The sequence below is a fragment of the Tiliqua scincoides genome, chromosome 5 (genome assembly GCF_035046505.1).
Source record: "Tiliqua scincoides isolate rTilSci1 chromosome 5, rTilSci1.hap2, whole genome shotgun sequence".
Lineage (NCBI taxonomy): Eukaryota > Metazoa > Chordata > Lepidosauria > Squamata > Scincidae > Tiliqua > Tiliqua scincoides.
Window position 1 is genome coordinate 122206242 of NC_089825.1, and position 19914 is coordinate 122226155.

A 19914-nucleotide genomic window follows, 5' to 3' on the forward strand; every position below is an offset into this window, starting at 1 on the left:
CCCTTTTCCCCACTGTAGCAGACAACATCCTCAAACTTATCTAGTTCTACACCAGTGGAGATGTCTATGCTTGTTCTCAGCAAAAGGACAGTTTTTTTTTTAAAGGGGAGGGGGAGGGAAGAAGCCCAGAACTGGCCAGGAGAATAAGGTTGGGCCAATGCTACAGCTCACCTAGTGTCCTGTTCCATGAATTGCTCTTTATGAACCCACCAGAACCCTTTGTTCAGTTTCAGAGGCTCTCATGTCTACATTTGTTTGGTAGTCACTGGATGGGACCTTTTCTGTAGTGGTGTCACAGCTAAGGGCCTGAGTAGTGGGAGGTACCTTCTTTGCAGCTTTCACACCTCCTTGACCAGAACAGGAAGCGTGGAGAGGAACATGGTGGACTTTCCTCCACAGTTTCATTCGGTTCCTTTCTTCCTCTTCAGGGAGGAGGCAGCTGGTAGTATGTTAATGGTCAGTATTTAGAGTGCCAACCCAGGCACAAGGCAGTCTTAAGCTAGCTCTGACCGCAGTTCTGAAATGCCCTCCCTAAAGAGATTTGCCACCCATCTCCTTTTTAGGTGGGCAGTAGAGATAGGTTGTTCCACAAAGCTTTCAGTGAATTCATATTATTATTGGTTGGAGGTAGGATTTCTCATATTGCTGCTGGGGATGTGTGAGAAAGATTTATGATTATACTTTTTTTTAAGCATTAGCCACTTGGGACTGTTTCAGGAAAGGTATGATGTCAATAGCTACTTTCTACTATGAGCCCATATCCTTTCCCCCCACCTGCTGAGATTCCAGCTGTCCATGAAGTGGTTTCATTTTAGAATGATAGGAAGTTTGTGTTCCCCTTAAGAATATAAGAAGAGTCCTGCTGGATCAGACTAAAGGCCCATCTAGTCCAGCTTCCTGTATCTCAGCGGCCCACAAAATGCAACAGGGAGCACAAAAGACAGCATGAAACAGCCTGCGTCCTGGTGCCCTCCTCTGCATCTGGCCTTTCAAGGTAGTTTACTACTAAAACCTTGAAGAAATTTTGGCCATTTCAGAAGAATGGCTGATGTTTAAAAATCTGTTTTGTTCTGTAATAATAGCAAAAGTTTGGCTTTAATCCATAGAATTGCTTGGACAGTCCTGAGGAATAGTTTGACTTCTTGAGCCGTATTTCTTCCACTGCCATACCACAAACTTCAGAAGTTTGAAAAGCAGCTTGTGAGATGGTATGAAGATCCATCATTCAAAAGCCAGATGTCCCAGATTCCACTGGACACCTACAAGCAATTCTTTGGATCCAAGCCAAACATTTGCAGTAATCGAAAGATCTATTACCATGTTCACCTGCACAATTTTTACAGTTCTAATCCAGAATCGCATCCCCTCAACCTGCTAAAAGACATCAGGGAAGAAATAAGCTATGGAACATCTGTGGAATAGATTCTCCCACAGATATGGGGGCATGCCTGGAATCTAGTCAACAATATGTAAATTGTTAGACGTAAGACAAGTCACAGAATTTAGCTTTCTTGGTACAAAACTTGGACCCTCCCCACCTTCTCCCAAAAGAAGTCTCTTTTGACTGCTAAAGCAGGACATCTGTCAATGATGTGGCAGTGGCACCACTTAATATCTAGGAAAGACCAGCCCGATACTCACCTGTGCATGTTACATGCGCACAGACACACACAGACATAGTCCTGGATTTGTTTGTTCATTTTTATCCCATCGTTCTTTATTCCTCATTCCTCACAGTTTACAACTGTAAACATCCTTTTGAAAAAAGTGTCCTGTTTTAAGCCCATTGTTTTTTCCTAAAGTCATCCGCAACATTGTTACGTGGAAATTAAAAAGACCAGGAACCTCCCCACAGGAGATAACACCATATATCCCCCCCCCCCACCGCTTTCTGTACGAAAGAACCAACTTTTCCCAAATAGAAGAACATAGTTTAGTCTCTCAAGCCTCTCCTGGAGTCTCTCTCTCTATACATATTTTTTACAAAAAAAGAAAATTATATATATATAATTATATATATGTTCATATTTACGGAGGGTCACCAATGAGGTTTTGTGTTTTGTTTTTAGTTTCTGTACATACAACGACATCAGACAGTGCTGGACACAAAACATGAGGATGCTGGGGGGAAGGGAGGGGGAACAGAAACCATCACTTGCTTTTTAACTAAAAAAAGGTACATAATAATAATATAATCATAATAATTAAACTAATAGCCCCTACACCTGCCCTCTGACACAAGCCCCTTTCATCCAATTTGTGGAAAAAAAAATGAGTGTGCAACCCGTTTTTTTTAAAATTTGGCATTTCGCAGGCAGAACAAAACTTATGACGTTTACTGGTATGAAAAGGAAGAAAGTGTTCCATGTCCCCCTTTCAGAATGCCAGGACTCCTGGGTTCTCTTTGTGAAAGGCATGTGTGTGTCTGTGTGTGTAGTGGTTTAATAGCTGGTACTAGATGAGAGCTGAGAACATCTGAGTCCCATGTCCATGTGTGTAGCTGGTTGCCTTTCACGTCGTCCCATCCCCACCCCTGTCCTGGCCTCTGTCAGAGAGCCAACAGAAGAAATGAGAAAGGGCTTGCCAAGTCATGTCCAAACCATCTGCTGAAAAAGGTGCACCTGCTGTCAGAAGAGAGAGAGAGAAAACCCAGGCATCCTGACACACTTGGTGCCTTCTGGGCAAAACCATGTCACCAGCAAGCCAAGTGCTCTGACTGACAAGCAGAGGTGAGCAGATGTGGCAGTCTGGAATTGAATTCTGCCCTTTGGATAGAAAAGTCTGCCAACGAACCAAACTCGATTGTGTGTGTAGAGTGTATGGGTGTGTGCGTGCAATACGTCTTCCAGCGTGCTACGGAGCCCTTGTGTGTTCGGTATGTCCCATGTGCCTACAATGCCCAGTTCAACGTCTCGAAGTCACTGCCCTTTTGTCTTGGCGCGGGTCAGCACATGCCAACCCAGGAAGTCTTATCCCTTCTGTCGTGCACCCGGACCACGGTAGTCCTGCATGTGGGAATCACCCGCCTCGGACCTTTCCCCTCGTTCCAAACATCTGTTGTTTGATTATTTGTTTGCCCGGTTCGGGAAGACGGGGATCAGGGTTGAAAAACCAGGGTGGCCCCACCACCTCGGTGGTGAGACCATGTGAAGAAGAGCACAACGTCCCTGCCGTGGGTTTTACAAGGTGCCGTGCTGCGATTCGTACTTGGAGAGGATGCTGCGGTAGCGGGTAAGTTCCTGACGGATGTTGGCCACTTCCTGGCGCAGGACAGCGTTCTCCTTCTCCAGGAAGGCTGCCCGAACAGTGATCTGGTTCTCCTTCAAGCGGCGGGCATCCCGTGAGCGTTTTGCTGCCTCATTGTTCTTGTATCGCCTGTTCCAGTATTTCTCATCCTGGTCCAACAGAAAAAAGGCAAAGGCGCAAGGGATCAGAGACAATGGGACACAACATGGTGCACAGGAAAATGCTTTCCTCCTGAAGCAAACCTTCTGCACAATTCATAACGATAGCAACCCTTCTTCCAAGGAGTTCAGGACAGTGTACGCACTTCTCCCCTAGCCATTTTGTCAGCACAACATCACTATGAGGCAGATTGGAGAGAGAGACTGAGTGGCTCAGGGTGGCCTGGTGAGTTTTACGGCTTAGTGGAGGTTTGAGTTTGCCTTACCCTAGTTCAGTTCCTGGCTCTCCCCACCCAAATGCATCACTGCAGGCTTATAAACAGTTGGCTCTATTTTTTTTTTGTTAGATTGTTGAGGCACCACAAATGATTTATCATTATTATTATTTGCTTACAGCATTCATTTCCCACTTCTTGGCCAGGGAACTCAAGGCATACAGCTCCCAGGTGGTCTCTCACCTGGGAATTGGCCAGACCAGCAATACTTAGTGTCATCAAGGGGGCTACATCATATGCCTTCAGGCCACACCCTGAGCATATAACACAGGCATATGCATACAGGAAAGCAAGTAAATTTGTTTACTTGCAAGGCTGCTATTAAGCTTTTCTAAAGAAATAAAAGCTGGAAGGTCTTTTTGAGTGTCTTCGCACCCAAAGCCTGCAAACTATTTGGGAACTGTATTCCCCAATTTTCACTAGGCCAAATGGCAACCTGTGGGATGACTGCAAACGGAATGGGTGGCACCAGTCAAAATGGACTGACCCATGAGAGTGGCCCAACTTCTTCTAAGTGTTGTGTATCAGAAAGTGCTGGACAAGAGAGGCCTGGGTTCAAATTCCCACTCAGCACTGAAATCCCTTGTATTCTATTGCTCAGTCCAGCCTACCTCACAGGACTGTTGTGAGAACAACAATAAAATGGATCAGAGGAAAGAACCACATACACCACAGGCTTCCTGGGGGAAGGGGTGAGATAAAAACATAAACAAAAATAAATTCCCCTTTCCAAAGGGCATTTTTGTGCCTGGGACTGCTTTGATGCCAAATTCAGAAACCTAATTTTCTGGTACTGTTACCCAAACTTCTCACAAAGACTACTGCATCCCTGAGAATACTCCAGTTGCCCTACTCTTGCCCCTCCCCCATACTTCTGAGGCTTGGAGGCAAGACTCCTCAGTTAAGTATGAGATACTGTTCTTCTGTTTTAAAAGAAATTAGTTAATGCCCACTTGGGTGTACTGTACATCGTGTGTATGGACATTGTGTGTACTGACACATTGTTTTGGAAGCTCTGATGACACATGTTCCCAAAAGGCATACACATCATACTTCCTAAGGGCACATTCATGATCATACATGTGTGCATACACACACACACCCCTTCACGTGATCGCCTTCCAAAATACACACTCAGTGCTCACATACCACTCTCCCTTAAAGACGCACACAAAGCCAGAAAATCACACAGAGCTGCTGACTCAGAAAATAGGTTCATTCATACCCATCGGTACATTCCCCATAAGTCTATCACCATGAATCCCCACAGAAAATGCAACATCCCCCAAATGCCTGTACTTAAAAGGGCAAAATGCCCTTAGAAACAGCTGCAACTAAGGCCATAAGAGATGAGAGGTATGGTTGGCAATCTGTAATTTGATCTTCTACCTTTCAAAAAACTAGCTGCCAGAGGAGGGAGGGGGATTCAGACTGGGCCTGTGGCATGGGGGAACAAAGAGGATTTAACCCTCCCACTGTCTTGATCTAGTTGGCACCCATGGCAGCTTCACCCTGGGACAATGCAACCACCATATGAAGAGGCATGTAATCTGTATGGGGTTGTGGCTGGAGAAAAAGGTTAAATTCCACACTATGCTACAATCTCATTCCAGATTCACCCCCACTAGTTTACATGAATAAAACACATAAGACCAAATGACTTTAAACAAAGTCACACACACAGGCTGCAATCTTAACCTCACTTTCCAGGGAGTAAGTCCCATTGAACATAATAGGACTTACTTCTGAGTAGACCTGGTTAGGATTATACCCACAGGCTCATAAAAATAATGTGGAACTGTGGTAGAAATAGAAGTTTTTAACACCAGCAAAGGTTCCAAGTTGTAACATGTTCATTTTTTTTTTCTTTTTGGGAAGGGCAAACAAAATGACCAGGAGCTGGTCAAGTTTGCAGTTGACACTAAATTTTTCCTGGTGGTAAAGACCAGAAGGGATTGGGAAGAGCTCCAGAAGGATCTCTCCAAACTGGGAGAATGGGCTGCAAAATGGTAGATGCACTTCGATGTAAGTAAGTGTGCGCATTTGGGGCAAGAAATCAAAACTTCACATACATGCTACAACTAAGTGATCCTACTTATAATTTCTTAGGTTGTTTAACCAAATCAATAAAATCCATACAAAAAAAGTTTCAACTATATTGTGGGTGGGGGGGGGCTATTTATTTATTTATTGCATTTTTCTACCAGCCTTCCTCCAAGGAGCTCAGGGTGGTGTACATAGTTCCTCCCCTCCTTTGGTCCTCACAACAAACTGTGAAGTAGGTGAGGCTGAGAAAGAGTGACTGGCCCAAGGTCACCCAGGCAGCTACATGGCTGAGAGGGGATTTGAACCTAGATCTTCCAGGTCAAACTCCCAAACCACTACATCATCCTGGCTCCCCAAATGCTTCCTAGAAGTAATAACACTTTACAATGTCTTATTTCAGCCAGATAGTCTTGGAGGCAGAAACTCCTACATGTGTGAAGTGGTGGTAGGGCAAGATAGTGATGATTTGCTCTTGTCTCACCTTCTGATCATCGGGCACCTGGATCTTCCGGGCCTTTTTCATGATGGGTTGCGGTTTAAGCTCCTCTTCAGAGAACCGATGCTTGCGGGGGTCAAAGGTCTCGTGTCCTGGAATGCTGGAGAGTGCCAAGTCAGCAGGGTCAGGGTCAAAGTTCATGAGAACTTCCACAGCCTCCGGGTCCACGGGGCTGGGCGTGCTTCGGGATGCAGGTGTGATGGGACCTGAGGTGGGTGAAGAGGTATGAGAAATCTAAGTAAGTTTCACAAGAAAAAAGGAGCCACAAGGGGGCAGCAGCACTCAAGTATGCTACCTGCAGTGCCAACCTCTCTGCCCCAACTCCTCCTGACCCCTACAAAGTCCTTTGTACACAACATGCACACATATAGGTATTCAACCCAACATGTATTTTGTCTTAAAGGGTGGCTAAGGGGCATTATGAGGAGGCTAGGGGCATGGGGGTGGCATGTGCCTTCAACCAGTGTGTGCCTATAGGAACAGTGGGGTTGGGGACACATGGCTGTGTGCAAAGCAGCCAGCCACAGCTGCACACACTATGGGGATTAAAGACACGCAGAAGGGCTGGCAAACTTCTGAGGATTAAATAGTACCGCAAACCCATTTTGGGAACAGCACCATGCATTATGCAGCATCCAGCCAGCCACGTGGCCTGTGAAATGCTTAACAGATGGGGAAAGAGGCGTATGACAGAATGGATTCAGACAACCACTACCCATGTGATAGCCACTTAGAGGCTTAACATGGGCCTCCAAAGGAAGGGGGGAAGTGACAAGGTTGGGCTTATTTGGTGGCCAAAGGATGCCAGTGATCAACCCCTCTGGCTTGCAAAAGATGCATGACGGTTGTCAGAATGCAGAGAAGGGGATGCAAGAGCTCAACAAGCCAAACGTTGCACTGACCCACAAGACCATTTTTCTCTAGGGAAGCAACATGTGCCCTTTCACTGCTGTGGCAGCACTGTGCCCTGCCGTGACCCAGTAAGCAGGCTTGGGTTGCAATCCTATGCATACATACCAGAGAGTAAGCAGCATAGACTATAATGGGACTTACTTCTGAGTATACATGCACTGGATTGGGCTGTTGGTTCCTCCCGCAGGGGGACCAAGTAGTCTTGATTCTCAACTCCAAGCCTCACACTAGAACCCCAAAACTGTATTGCACCCCATCCAGGCACACACTTGAACCCAGGATCTCCAGGTTTCCATTTCCCTCCTCCCCTATGACACCCCTCTCTTCTGAAAGGATTGAGAGGTCTTCCCTTCTCTGTGCTTTTCACCCCAGCATGGGGTCTTTTTTCCAGGAGCTGTGGTGGTGGTGTCCTTTATGCACGTGTTTTAGATTGTAATAACTTATTTCTTTTTTTTTGGAGGGGGGGGGGGAAGAGGACAGAGAGAAAACCATTTATTTTGCTAGACAAACTACTTGTGAATGACTTTTTCTTGCTAATTTGTATTAATATTAATCTAGATCTTCCAGGGGGCACTGGTAGCCAGCCAGGATATCATCATCATCATCAATATGATGTTAGGTACACCAGTTGCAAAGGACTTTTTTTGTTGTTAATTTGTATTATTAATTGTATTATTATTATTGATGATAATCCCTCAACACCCAAAATGGTCAAAGAGGAAGTGAAGAAGAAGATGATTATGATATTATTGATGATGATCCCTAGACACCCAAAGTGATCAAAGAGGAAGGAAAGAAGATGATGATACCAGTGATGGCTGGCTCCCAGTGTCCCCCTTCCCAGTAGACTCCCTGGGATACAGATACAGTTATCTGCCTCACTCTCCCCCCCCCCCGTCCTCAGAGGACCCAGGCGTCCTGGGGTGCTCCTTACTATTTGATGATGATGATGATGCCTGGCTCCCAGTGATGGCTGTCTCCCAGTGTCCCCCTTCCCAGTAGACTCCCTGGGATACATCTACATTTAGCTGCCCCCTCCCCAGGCGTCCTGGGCGCTCCACTACTAGCCCCCCACCCTGCTCCCCGCTGACTGGGGAATCCAGGAACTGCCGTCCTGGGCACCGAGAGCAGGAGGAGGGAGGCCGCCTCTCTCTCTCGCTCCCCCTCGCGGGCGGCAGCGGCGGCAGCGCAGAGCGCCCGCCTCTCACACCGCAGCCCCACGTGCCCGCCGGCCCCGCCCCGCGCGAGGAAGGGCAGGCAGGCAGCCAGCTGGCAGCCGGAGCGCGGGAGGGAGGCGGCCGGAGCCGAGCGACATGTGCTCGCAGAAGCAGGGCAGGGAACGTGAGCGGAGCGGGAGGCTCCGTGCACAGACACGAGACCGGCCTCCCGGGCGGGAGCCGCGCAGGGTTTCCCCGCGGAGGAGACCTGCAGAAGGGGCTGGAGGGCCAGGACTCCTGGGTTCTCTGGGAGGGAGTGGGGGCACCCGAGGTCACCCAGGCAGAGTCCCGGGGAGCTCTGGATTCCCACGTTCTGGGCGTGTGTTTGGGGGGAAGGTCGAGAGGATCGCCCAGTGGAGGAGTTGGAAAAGATGGGGGGCAGCCAGGTCCAGGTGGGAGGGGGGCTGGTACTCAGGATTCCCAAGTCCCCTGGGAGCAGAGCTAAAGGGGTGCCATGGGCAGTCAGTACCCCTGGCAGCAAAGGGAGGCAGCTTTGGAAGGGGGGGTGTTGCTGTTAGCAGTGGTAGCTGGGGTCTCTGGGGCAGGGAGCGATGGGCCAGGAAGATGAGAGTCCAGGTGTCTGTATTGCAGCCACAGGAGGAGACTGGGACCTAAGTGGCAAACAAGTACCTTGGGGGGAGGAGCGATGGTTGGTTGGGAGCCAGGATTCCTGGCTTCCCTGGTTAGAGTGAAAACAGGTGGGGAAATGAGGAATAAGTTTGGACAGAAATCCAGGGTCCCTGGTGGGAATCTCTCCATATGGGCTTAACAGCCAGTGAATAATCTCACCTGCTGCTGATGTGGGGAGTTACCCACTGCAAGTGACATGGAAGTCAACTTGGAGCACATTCTTACACAGGTGTAAAAAACACCTTTTCTCCAGTGGGATCATTGGGACCACATACCCCCAGCAATCCCATGCAATGCAGTTCACTTCAGAGGAAGTCAAACTGTCCCACCACCTGGTTTTCCTGAAAATGTTCTCTATCACTGCAAGCACTAGGACTCCCAACTGCCTGTTCTTCAAACAAAACCCAAATATGTCATGATTTCTACCCTCCCTTTCTCATAATTTATCAAATTGCACCAAATCCACAACTAAAAGCAGAAAAGGATGTTCAGAATCAAAACTGAGAGATGACTGCCAATTCAAAACATACATAAAAGATTTTCATCCCAACTCCCTTAAAACTGGGGGCGGGGAATAGGTGGGGAATTTTCTACCCACAATATTGATTGTGTTTTGAATCAAACACAAAAACATCAGGAAGCAAAATAGTTATTGCAAAGAGGCAGATTTTTAAGGTATTTCAGCTTGGGGAACAGCTTACAATATTTTCAAGACAGGAAAATCATAATTTGGAAAACACTTGGCACCTTCAGAAAGAAACACTGTCCTCTGCCCCCAGATTTAAAACAAAATAATTTCCCCCCAGCCAGCTGGGAAGTACAAGTTTCTCAGACTCATGCAGTTATAAATGAACACATACACCTAGTGTTTAAACATAATCATCAACTTGCAAATTGCCCTAAGTATGTGATAAGTTGTATCCCCTCTTTTGCAGGTACACAATGTGTGTGTGTGTGGGGGGGAGGGGGTCTTCTCTTCTTAGAGCCACAGTACCAGAATATGCCTTTTCCTTCTTTGATAGGGTGGCACAGGGGAGTGTAGAAACAAACTATTATTTCAGCAACATTGGAGAACAGTAATTAGAAACCAGGAAGGGAAATAGGAGAGAGTAACTGGGAGAGGGTTGCCTTCTGGAAAGGGTGGCGTTACCACTGCATCCAGAGGTTGGACTGGAAAAAAATACACTGTCTCCTTGCAACTAGGGAGGAAAGGAGAAACCATCAGGCAGTCAGGGAGGGGACTTGAAACTGCCCTTATTCCTGGCAACCAGGGAGGCCGCTTGTCCTCTCCTCAAACCACATGCTACACTTGGAATCAACACTGCATATTTTGCATAATTTATTCCAAGTTTTAAAAAAATTAATTCAGAATTACTGAGCACATAATTCAGAAGTACTGAGTACATAACAGGACAGAGATATATACAGAGTTGCATGGGGTGGCATAATTTTGAATTATGGATTTAATTATGAATAGAGGAGCAATGAGAGAGGAAAGCACTTAACTCCCTGCTCAAAATCCCCTTTCCTCTAAGCAATCTCCTCCCCATACCTCTGGAACCCCATGAGGGTAGACCCCACTGAGTGGTGGGGACAGAGAGGAAAAATGGCTAGTGGGGACAGAATTGGAGACCTCCCCTCCCACCACTTCTGCACTCAAAATTCCAGCCCTGCGAAGCTGCTTTTCATATAAAACCAACACAAGGGCTTTCTTACACTCTTTTGCCTTGTGCACATTTGATGCTTTCCGGTTCCAAAAGAGTTCACACAATCTCCCATTGAGACCATCAAGCATCTTTTTTCCCTGCAATTTAAAGCTACCCTACACCTTACGCGTGGGCGATTGCCAAAATTTGACTCCCTGACTAGCATTGACACGTTTATTTGTTGCATTCCCATTCTAGATGCACATTTATTATGTTTTAAGTCTAACTTTAAGAGATGAAATGCCCAAACCCCAGTCAGACTAAAACCCAAATAAAAATTTTTTTAAAAGGACATTCTCACAGCTCCTTTGACAACCACCTCCAGAAAGTGAAAAGCACAGGTGTCAGCAACTTCTCCATCTTTTCTTGCATGACCCTCACACCCGATGTACCGCACTGTTTACCTGTCTTGCTGCAGTGGTGATCATAATCGCTACCCACTAGGCCTTCGCCAGATGAGGAGCAGATGGAAGACGATGATGCACAAGAAGCTGGGCGGCTAAGGTCCACCACGACCCCACTGGAAGGTGAAGCAGTGGGCTGGCTACCTGGCGAGAAGGGCTGGTGCGCTGGGCTTGGAGGCAAGCCATTCTCCAGCAAAAACTCATCCAAGTCAACATACTCAATCTCATTGTAGGGCAGCGTGCGCTCCCACAGGAGAGAACCCAGGTATGCGCAGTGCCCAGGCCGCGAAATGCTCAAGTCATCCTCCATTTTACGCTCCTTGTCTTTGATAACACCTGAAATGGAGCAGAAAAGAGGGGCATGAAGAGAGGTTCAGACTATATGGGATGGGAAAATATCTAGGAGCAGGGGATGGGCAGCCCAATCCTAACTAAATTCCTGCAGTGATGCAGAGGCACTGGTGTGGGCTATGCTGCAGCCCATGGGGGAATTTCAGCTGCTGGAAGTCTCCTTGGGATAAAGGGACATTTGTCCCCTTGCCCCAGTGTAAGCCCCAACAGCCGCAATGGGTGAACTTGGATCTGTGCTAGCAAAATTGCTGGTGCAAGTCCAAGTTGATCCATGTTGGTGGATCAGGGCCGAAGATAGGATATGGCACGCACCAGCACCGCCAATCCTGCTCCCCTCCTGGGCCTGATCCATGGAACCCTGTTGCCACCCTCCCCCCATTCACCCCCTCCCCCCACCCCTACGCCACTTACCTGCTCTGGCAGGTGTTTATGTGGCCACCAATGGCCTTGCACTGGCCTTGCATTGTCCCGAAGTGCTTTATGGCAGTTTTGTGACAGTACATGCCAGTAGAACTCATGTTCTGACAGTGCATGCCCACCATAGGATTGGGTCATTAGTGGGATCCAACTGGGAAAGCTAGGTGGAAAATAAAGATCTGGGAAGCTAGATGTAGACCTAACATGTTCACATAGATTTGGAAATGTGATAAGCTTGAGATCTTATTAAGAAAGAGACTCCAATATTTCATGCACTTTCTATGAGTATTCACTATTGAAAAGCAGAATATTACTATAATTGATATCAATTTCATATTGTTCATTATTACTCTGCTGCTATCAATGAATTTAGCACTTCACAGAGTTTCAAAAGGACAATATGGCAGGCCTCTGCTCCCCACCAGCTTACAATCTAAATTCTGTAAATGGGAAAACAGCAGGGGATGGAAGCAGTAAGACAAGGACTGAATGTTAGCAAAGGCTGTTATACGTGCTGTATTTAGCTTTTGCTTTAGTTGGTGAGGAGGATTAGAAGAGTTAAGCCAAAGTAGTTTTAAAGGAGGAAAATGCATATTGTGGGGTCAAGCCAATGAAGTTTTAGTGCCAGCACACAGACCTACCCCAAGCAGAGATCTGCCCTTCCAAACATGAAAAAATGCATTCCAAAAGATAAATCAATTTAGTCCTGCCCCCCTTCCATTTTTCATATCTGTAATATGAAACTTTGAATAAGATTTTTCAAATGTGAATGCAAAAGTGGAGTTTTTCAGTGACACATTAACCTTACCAAAAATAACCCCAGATGTAGTAAGAGCAGTGGAGAGCAACTGCAAAAATTTCCTGCTCCCCCCTTCCCGGAGAGAGGTGTTCACTAGTACATAAACATGTGTGACAGTTTCTGCAATGCTGCTGAAGTTTATGAATATCTCTTGCATATGTCCATGTTTGTTTAGCACAATGATGATGATTAAATCATTGAAAGAGAAAATGGAGATGATGCAGTTAGGGGAGATGTGCAGATAACATGCAAGTGGACTCTGAACAGAGAAGGAACGTGTACACAGATAGAAGGATAAAATAATCACTGAGTCAGCAAATCACCACTATTGTAAGGGGTTTTTTATCATGTGTGGAGCAGCCATGGGTCTCACTGCATCAAAAAAAAGAGGAGAAAAAAAAAGGATGATCCAGGAGGAGTGAAGGAAGGAAAGTATGACCTACAAATCTACAGTACTCTATGCATACGTGCAAAACTGCAGATACACAATGAACCCTGAAGCACTGCTGGCTTCAGGATTTTGTGGGCCCTCAGCACCATCAATAAAGGCTTAACCGGAAAGGGAGACCTCAGGCAAGCGGAGACAATTCCATCACACCACCTCTTTCTTGGATGCTCAGTGCCAAATTGAAAGTGGTATCATTATTGAGGTGGTGGGCCTTGGGGCTAAAGTAAAATTCCTGGCTTTGTCACCTTTTGGATCTAGTCTTAGCCCCAGGCAACCTACCCAAGACTAGTAACTGCACAGAGCTGCAACCCATCTCTGTATGGGATGTACCTGAACACCAATTGGAGCACCTGAAGCTGCTGTCTGGCGATTCAGATCATGGTTCCTCCTAGCCCAGTAGTGTCTACTCTGACCAACAGCAGCTGCCAGGATCTTTCCCATCACCTGATAACTGAGATCCTTTTAACTGGAGATGCCAGCAATCAAACCTAGGGCTGTCTACATGCAAAGCCCTATAGGTTTCCCTTGCACAGAACATGTGTGTGTCTGTCTTTCTGGACTAGGCCCAAAATGTTGCTTAGAGGTTTAGCTAAATTCTTGTAGCCCAGAGGCTCCAAGTACAGAACAGTATTCTGCTTAAATTATTGTTATTATTATTTAATGGCAATAGATACAGTGCATGTAGATAGATGTTAAAATAAATAACAGAGAGATGATAAATAGATGGATTTGGACGGATTGCTCCGAGACTGGCATCCAAAGCAGGGATGCTGTGCTAAAACCTGCCCGGCCTCATTCCTGTCTCTCCAGTCCCAGAGGTCTGCGTGCTGTTCTGCCAGCAAAACGTGAGCGGTTGCCTCACCCCAACTGACCCCAGTGCTCAGCCATGCTTGATTGGGTTCTCCGGCTCTCAGTCTCGGGAAGCTTTTGCAGCCCACTTGCCTGCCTGAATCTCTCAAGCTCTCCACTGCTCCTTTGGTCTCAGTGGGGCAGCCGCCCTGGGGGGAAAGCATTTACTGCTCTTCAGGGGCAGATCAGATTGGTAATTCTCCTCTGCTGGCATTCATAAAGGCTGATTTCCTGTCCCCATGCAGAAGGTCAAACACAGACAGCAAGGAGAGTATTCAGGAGGTCCCATTTCCCAGATTTCTCGCTCCTTCTCCAATCTCATTAGGCTGTGCTTTTCTAGCACCCAGTTTCACCCACTAGATTCCCCCTCTTCATTTTGTTCCAGCATTGCTTCAGATTAGTTAGAACTGATTCCCCCATGCACCCTGGAGTCCCAGATGCCACGCTCACCAACCTGGGCTAGGTCTCAAGCCTTGAGGGTAGGGAGATTTACAGGTCAGGATTCCCTTGATGCTGCCCAGCCCTCTGCACGAGGCTCAGGCAGGTCTGGGAGTGGCGCACCATACCTACCTGAGCCGTGACTCTGCCCGGACACGTGGGAGAAAAGTCCAGGCCCAGCTGACAGGCTGTGGCGACACTAGCCTGGCGCCCCGAAACTGGGCGAGTCAACCACAACGCCCCATGGACCGTCTGGGCTCAACTCACTCATGACTCGCAATTCCAAACAGCTGCCCTGCTCTGTTACCCCAGCCATTCTCTCTCCCTCTCCATTTCTTTTCCACTGCACCCCCCAACAACTACCAAGAAGTCAGTGTGACTTGGAGGATAGCGTGTCGGGAGCTGGCAGCTGCAAGATGCGGGTTCAAATCCTGGCTCAGCCACTGGACTCATCGGGACAGCCATGGGCAAGTTCTCAAGTCTCAGTTTTCCCCATCTGTAAAATGGGAATAATAATGAACTACTTTGGCAGGTCTGTTGCAAGATAAAGGACATCATGAGAGAGAGAAAAAATCACCTGTCTATGAGGATAAAGAATTGCAAAGAACAAGGCAAAGATAACACACGGTTGAAATTATATCACAAACTATGAGGAATATTGTAAACAAACAGTACCATAAACAATTTGTCACTCAAACTGTGCCTCTTGATCCTGACTATTTATGGATTCTTCATTAGCCTGACCCCAAGTTCCCTTTGTCCATTCATTGTCCTGTTCCCCATTCCTTAAACATTTCCTCTCCTCAGGCCACTTTCATCCAGAGGGCACAGGCCTAGATTGGGAGTTGTGAAAGTTGGCTTCAACTCCTATCTCAGCTATGCACTCATCAAGGAAGCTACCACATCTCCAACCTCAGTTTTGTCCTTCTGTAAAAGGGAACAAATGGCTAGGCTGCTAACCCCTGCTAACTGGGTAAGAGGCACTTTTTCAAGTGGGTGCTCCTCTTTTTAGCAGGGGGAGAGTAACTAGCCCACTTCCCCCAGCAGTGTTTTTTTCTAGTGGCTGTCTGCTGGTGTTCTTTTGCATCTTTTTAGATTGTGAGCCCTTTTGGGACAGGGAGCCATTAGTTATTTGATTTTTTTCTCTGTAAACCGCTTTGTGAACTCTTAGTTGAAAAGCGGTATATAAATACTGTTAATAATAATAATTAATAGGCTCATACTACGGAGGGAGATAGGAGAGGATGGCAGGAATGTTCAGACTGCTTAGCATTTTATGAGCGGCATCTCTATCTACCTTCGTTTTAGGGTGATCGTGACCCAGGGTCAGGCTCAATTCTCAGTGGCCAGGGATCACCAGGAGCATATTTAGGCTGCAAGCTTATCCACACTTACCAGGGAGTAAGCCCCACTGACTATAATGGGGCTTACTGAGTATGCATGCACAGAGGCTGCAATCCTATCTACATTTACCTGGGGGTAATCCCCATTGACTATAATGGGGCTTACTTCTGAGTAGACGTGCACAGAATTGGGCTCAGAGGCTGCAATCCTATCCACATTTACCTGGGGGTAATCCCCATTGACTATAATGGGGCTTACTTCTGAGAAGACCTGCACAGAATTGGGCTCTTAGCCCCCCCAAAACAGATCTTTTATTTCTCCTATGCTTGCCATTCACTCCTATGGGGGGGGGGAAATAAAAAACAGTGCACTGGGGGGAGCCCCCCTTTGCACAACTCTTCCAGGGAAGGGATGTACCCAACGTGCCTCTTTGCAGAGGGGTCCTGCATCCTGGGGGGGGGGGCTGCAACAAACAAGCTCTCCCTCTACATACACACTCTGCCCATCTTAAGGGGCGCTTTGCTAACAATATATTAAAGAGAAGGTTTCTACCCCCCCCAGTTCTGCTGCTGCCCCCTCTATCCCACAGCGAGTCTAGTGGGCTTCTCCCCCCCCCATGCCCAGGTCTGCCCTAAAGCTGCCAGGATCGTACCCACCGTCGGTGTCGGTGCGTCCGCCTCCCATCGCGTGTGCCAGCCAGAGCCCTAATGCCAGCTTGGACGGTGCTTCTCGCCCGCCTGCCGCCCTCCCGCCCCCACTTTCTTGCAGGGCGTCGACGCGGGTGGCAACCCTGGGTGTCCCTCTGGGATGGCCCCGCAGCCGACACCTTCCTCCGATCGCTGCTCGTGCGAGAGGCTGGAGAGCGTTTCCTGGGGCGAAGCTGCACAGCCCGCCCGCCCGCACGTTTCCCTCCCTCCTGCCGCGTCCCGTGGCCGGGCTGTGTGCAGCTTTAAGGGATTTACTGCTGCCAGCCAGCAGATGCGAGAGTGCAGGCGAGGGCGGGTGTGCGCATGTACCGAGCACACCGCTTGGTGGATCACCCTGGAAAACCCTGGCGAGCTGGCATCGCTCCAGCGCCGAGGACCCAGGAGTCCTGCCTGCCAAGCCTGCTCCCCCTCCCGCAGCCCCGGCGCTGCCTTCCCTTCCCCAAACCCAGGCGTTCAGGGAGCCCAATCCTAGGCACGTCTGCTACAAGAAAGCCCCATTATAGCCTATGGGGCTTACTCCTAGGCAAGCGTGGATAGGATTGCAGCCTGGATCCCCTCTCCCAGTCCCCCAACCCACAGGAAACCCCTCCCCCCACAGCTTCTCGACAGAACCCAGGGGTCCGGGCCAGAGCTTCCCCCCCCCCCAAAACCACGACAACAACTCATCTGACCCTCCCCAGAAAATACGACCCCCATCACTACCCCTAAAAAAAACCCGTAAACTGTTTTAATTTAAACACTCAGGAAAGTACTGTCGAAGGGCACACAAACAACCAGAATCCGACCATCCAAATTGGAAACTCCGTCTAAACTCAGCAACCGCAGCAACACACTGAGGATCTCCAAACACCGTAGGGGGGGGGGGAAGAGGACAGTTTTCCACCATCAGACACCCCCCCTGCCCCCTCTCACCGTCCAGATCTTCAGGACTGGGGCTTACCCTGGGCGACTGACTCCTCCTACCCCTCCCCCCCCATTCAAGGCCTTCGCCAGCCCTTCCTACAACCCAGGCGACTCTAGGTGCAATCCTAGCCACACTTACCTGGGAGTAAGCCCCATTGACTATGATGGGACTTACTTCTGAGTAGACATGCATAGGATTGGACACTCTGTCCCTTCCTGCCCACACTCCCTTCCCCCAGTCCTCAATGAGATTCCTTCCCAAAAAGAAACTGAGCTCTCTCTCTCTCTCTCTCACTGTGTGTGAGTTTTTTTTTTGGGGGGGGTGGCGGGAAAGAGAGGGAACACAGTCCATTTTCGGCAGATGGATGTGGTTTTTCCAAGGACATGTTGGAAGAAGTAAGAACTGCCTGGAATCCAAGGGGGCAAGTGGGGGGAAGGTACCCCAAATATCCAGGCAGGATAGAAGAGATGCATTGGCAGAGCAATATGGGGTAAGGGCAGGCTGACAGGCAATGATGGAGCGAGTGAAAAAGGGATGCCGTATCTAGGATTATCTTGGAGATAGATGGGATCGGAGACCCCTTTGGCAAGCAAAGCAGGGCGGTCTGCACTACTGTAGCATGGCTGAGATGGCGTGTCAGACATAGAGCGATAGAAAGACAGAGAGCAGCTTAGCAAGGGAGATCTGGATTCAAATCCTGCCTGCAGAGCACCGGCCTGCGCACATCACTTTCCACATCAGTGCCCCCCATCTGTAAAATGGGTGTAACAGAGACCCTGCGGCTTCAAGGACGAATGCAATGAAACATTCTCTAGCGCGTTCCAGACTTAATAATAATAATAATAATAATAATAATAGATCTACTGTGTGAAATCTATGGATGGTGGCTTTGGGACGGGTGGGGGAAGGCAGGCACACGTGGGGAGGCGAGCTAAGATCTAGGCAGGTGGTGGGAAGGGGCGCAGAGGGGCAGGGGCGGCGCGGGGGGGACACTCACATGAGCCCAGGTCCTTGGCCCCCCGGCGTTCGGGACTCTTGACTGGTCCCTGCAGGAGGCTCTTGAGACTGACCATGGCAGAGCTCGGGCTCCCTAGCCCTACAGGAGGCGAGGAGAGCATGGGGCTCGGGCTGGGGCTAGCCTGGGCCGCTGGACGGGCCATGGCGAGCGGCGGCGGCAGGATCCAAGAGGTGGCCCTTCGACGGTGTCGGGAGGGGGGATATCAAATGATCAACGCGGAGAAAAAGCTGCAGCCACGAGCCCAGGCTGGAGGCGCTCAAGGAGAGAGCAGGTTTGGAGGGTCTTCTTCCACCAGCCTTGGAATAAACCTCCAGAGAACACAGGCCCCCCTTCCTGCCCCGCTCCAAATTTAGCCACCAACCGAGTCTCGGAGGGTCTCCCAGGAAGATGGGGAAGAAGAATTTCCTTGCGGGGATTCGGAGGAAGGAAGGACCAAAGTATCTGTGGTGATAACCTGAGAAGCTTTCCTGGCATCCAAAGAGACCTTTCCCCAAGGATCAAGGGGGAGAAGATTCCCCAAGCCCAGCAATCTTAGTACCACCAAAACAAGATTTTCTTGACCATGTCAGGTCACCAGATCCTGGTGATCATTAGGAGATCCTCCTGCAAAATCAGCAGAGCCGACATTAAATTAAAAAAGAAGCAAGGGATCCTTTCTCCAGATCTCTCGTAGTCGATTCCCCTCGAAAAAGGAGGGGGATCGCTGCTGCTTTTTCCCCCCAACCGAATTTTACAAGGGTTGGGGGAGAAGGTGATCTATAATGGGGAGGAGCTCCTGTCTGGTCCTTTAGCAATGAGGGATCTTGAACTGGTCGCCCCCTGAAGAATTGAAAAAGCAGATTCTGAGGCTGTGCAAAAAAATGTTCTCAGCCTTTCCAAAAATGGACACATTCAAAAAAAAAAAAAAAAAACAAGCTTGTATCTATGCACGAATCAAATGGATCTGGTCACTTTCCCCTATGCACTTTCCAGCCCTCTCTGACTCTTACAGCCCCCTCCTTTTGCAACATTCGAGCTGGGCGGAGCCAAGGGGCCCAGGTGGGAGGAGCCCAGTGCACGTTGCCCACCAATGGGCAGCCTCAAAGCGTGAGATTTGCAAACACTGCCTCCCTCCTCCCACACGCCTTGATCTGTCATGTGCGCCTGCCATGGGGCAGGTGGGGCTCTGACCTAGATTTGGCCAATGGCAGCCAAGGGGATGGGAGGAGCCTGACCCAGTTTTGGCCAATGGAGAGATGGCAGGAGGGGGAGAGGAGAGTGTTCAGGAGTGGGAGCACGTGGGGAGGCACGTGTTGCTGATGTTGTGATGATGTGAGAGCTGGGAGAAAGTTGGGTCTTAAGGGGGCAGAGAGGGAAAGAGGTGATGGGTGGCAGCCTCCCCCCTGCAAGGACTAGTACCTATGACCGCTCCTAGACCAGATCTGGAGTCACTCCTGATGGTGGTGGGACCAGGACCACCTTGTCTTTTCCTTGATTCCTTTCTGCTCCTCATAAACAAGGAGGAAAAACTTTCCACTGAAAGTGCTCACTCACTACAGAGAACTGGCAG

The 19914-nt window shown here is 48.8% G+C and overlaps 1 protein-coding gene across 2 annotated transcripts; it reads right to left on the bottom strand.

Annotated features, from left to right (window-relative positions):
* Positions 1-1714: 1714 nt before the first annotated feature.
* On the bottom strand, positions 1715-19316 carry DBP (D-box binding PAR bZIP transcription factor). Of its 2 annotated transcripts, none has more exons than XM_066628126.1 (4): positions 18345-19316; positions 11091-11426; positions 6207-6427; positions 1715-3395 (listed from the first exon to the last, which is right to left on the bottom strand). In XM_066628126.1, exons 1-4 carry the CDS (start codon positions 18505-18507, stop codon positions 3180-3182), a joined length of 936 nt encoding a protein of 311 aa, XP_066484223.1. In that variant the 5' UTR covers positions 18508-19316; the 3' UTR covers positions 1715-3179. The 2 variants fall into 2 exon arrangements, with proteins under 2 accessions (XP_066484223.1, XP_066484224.1); XM_066628127.1 differs by lacking the exon at positions 18345-19316 and adding an exon at positions 16393-16558.
* Between the last annotated feature and the right edge of the window lie 598 nt (positions 19317-19914).

Excerpts from the sequence above, each read along its gene's own strand:
- DBP (XM_066628126.1), bottom strand. The coding sequence starts at position 18,507 with ATGGCCCGTCCAGCGGCCCAGGCTAGCCCCAGCCCGAGCCCCATGCTC. Across the intron at positions 6,428-11,090 it reads TCACCACTGCAGCAAGACAG|GTCCCATCACACCTGCATCC; the intron begins GTAAACAGTGCG and ends CACCCACCTCAG. Across the intron at positions 3,396-6,206 it reads AGGTGCCCGATGATCAGAAG|GATGAGAAATACTGGAACAG; the intron begins GTGAGACAAGAG and ends CTGTTGGACCAG.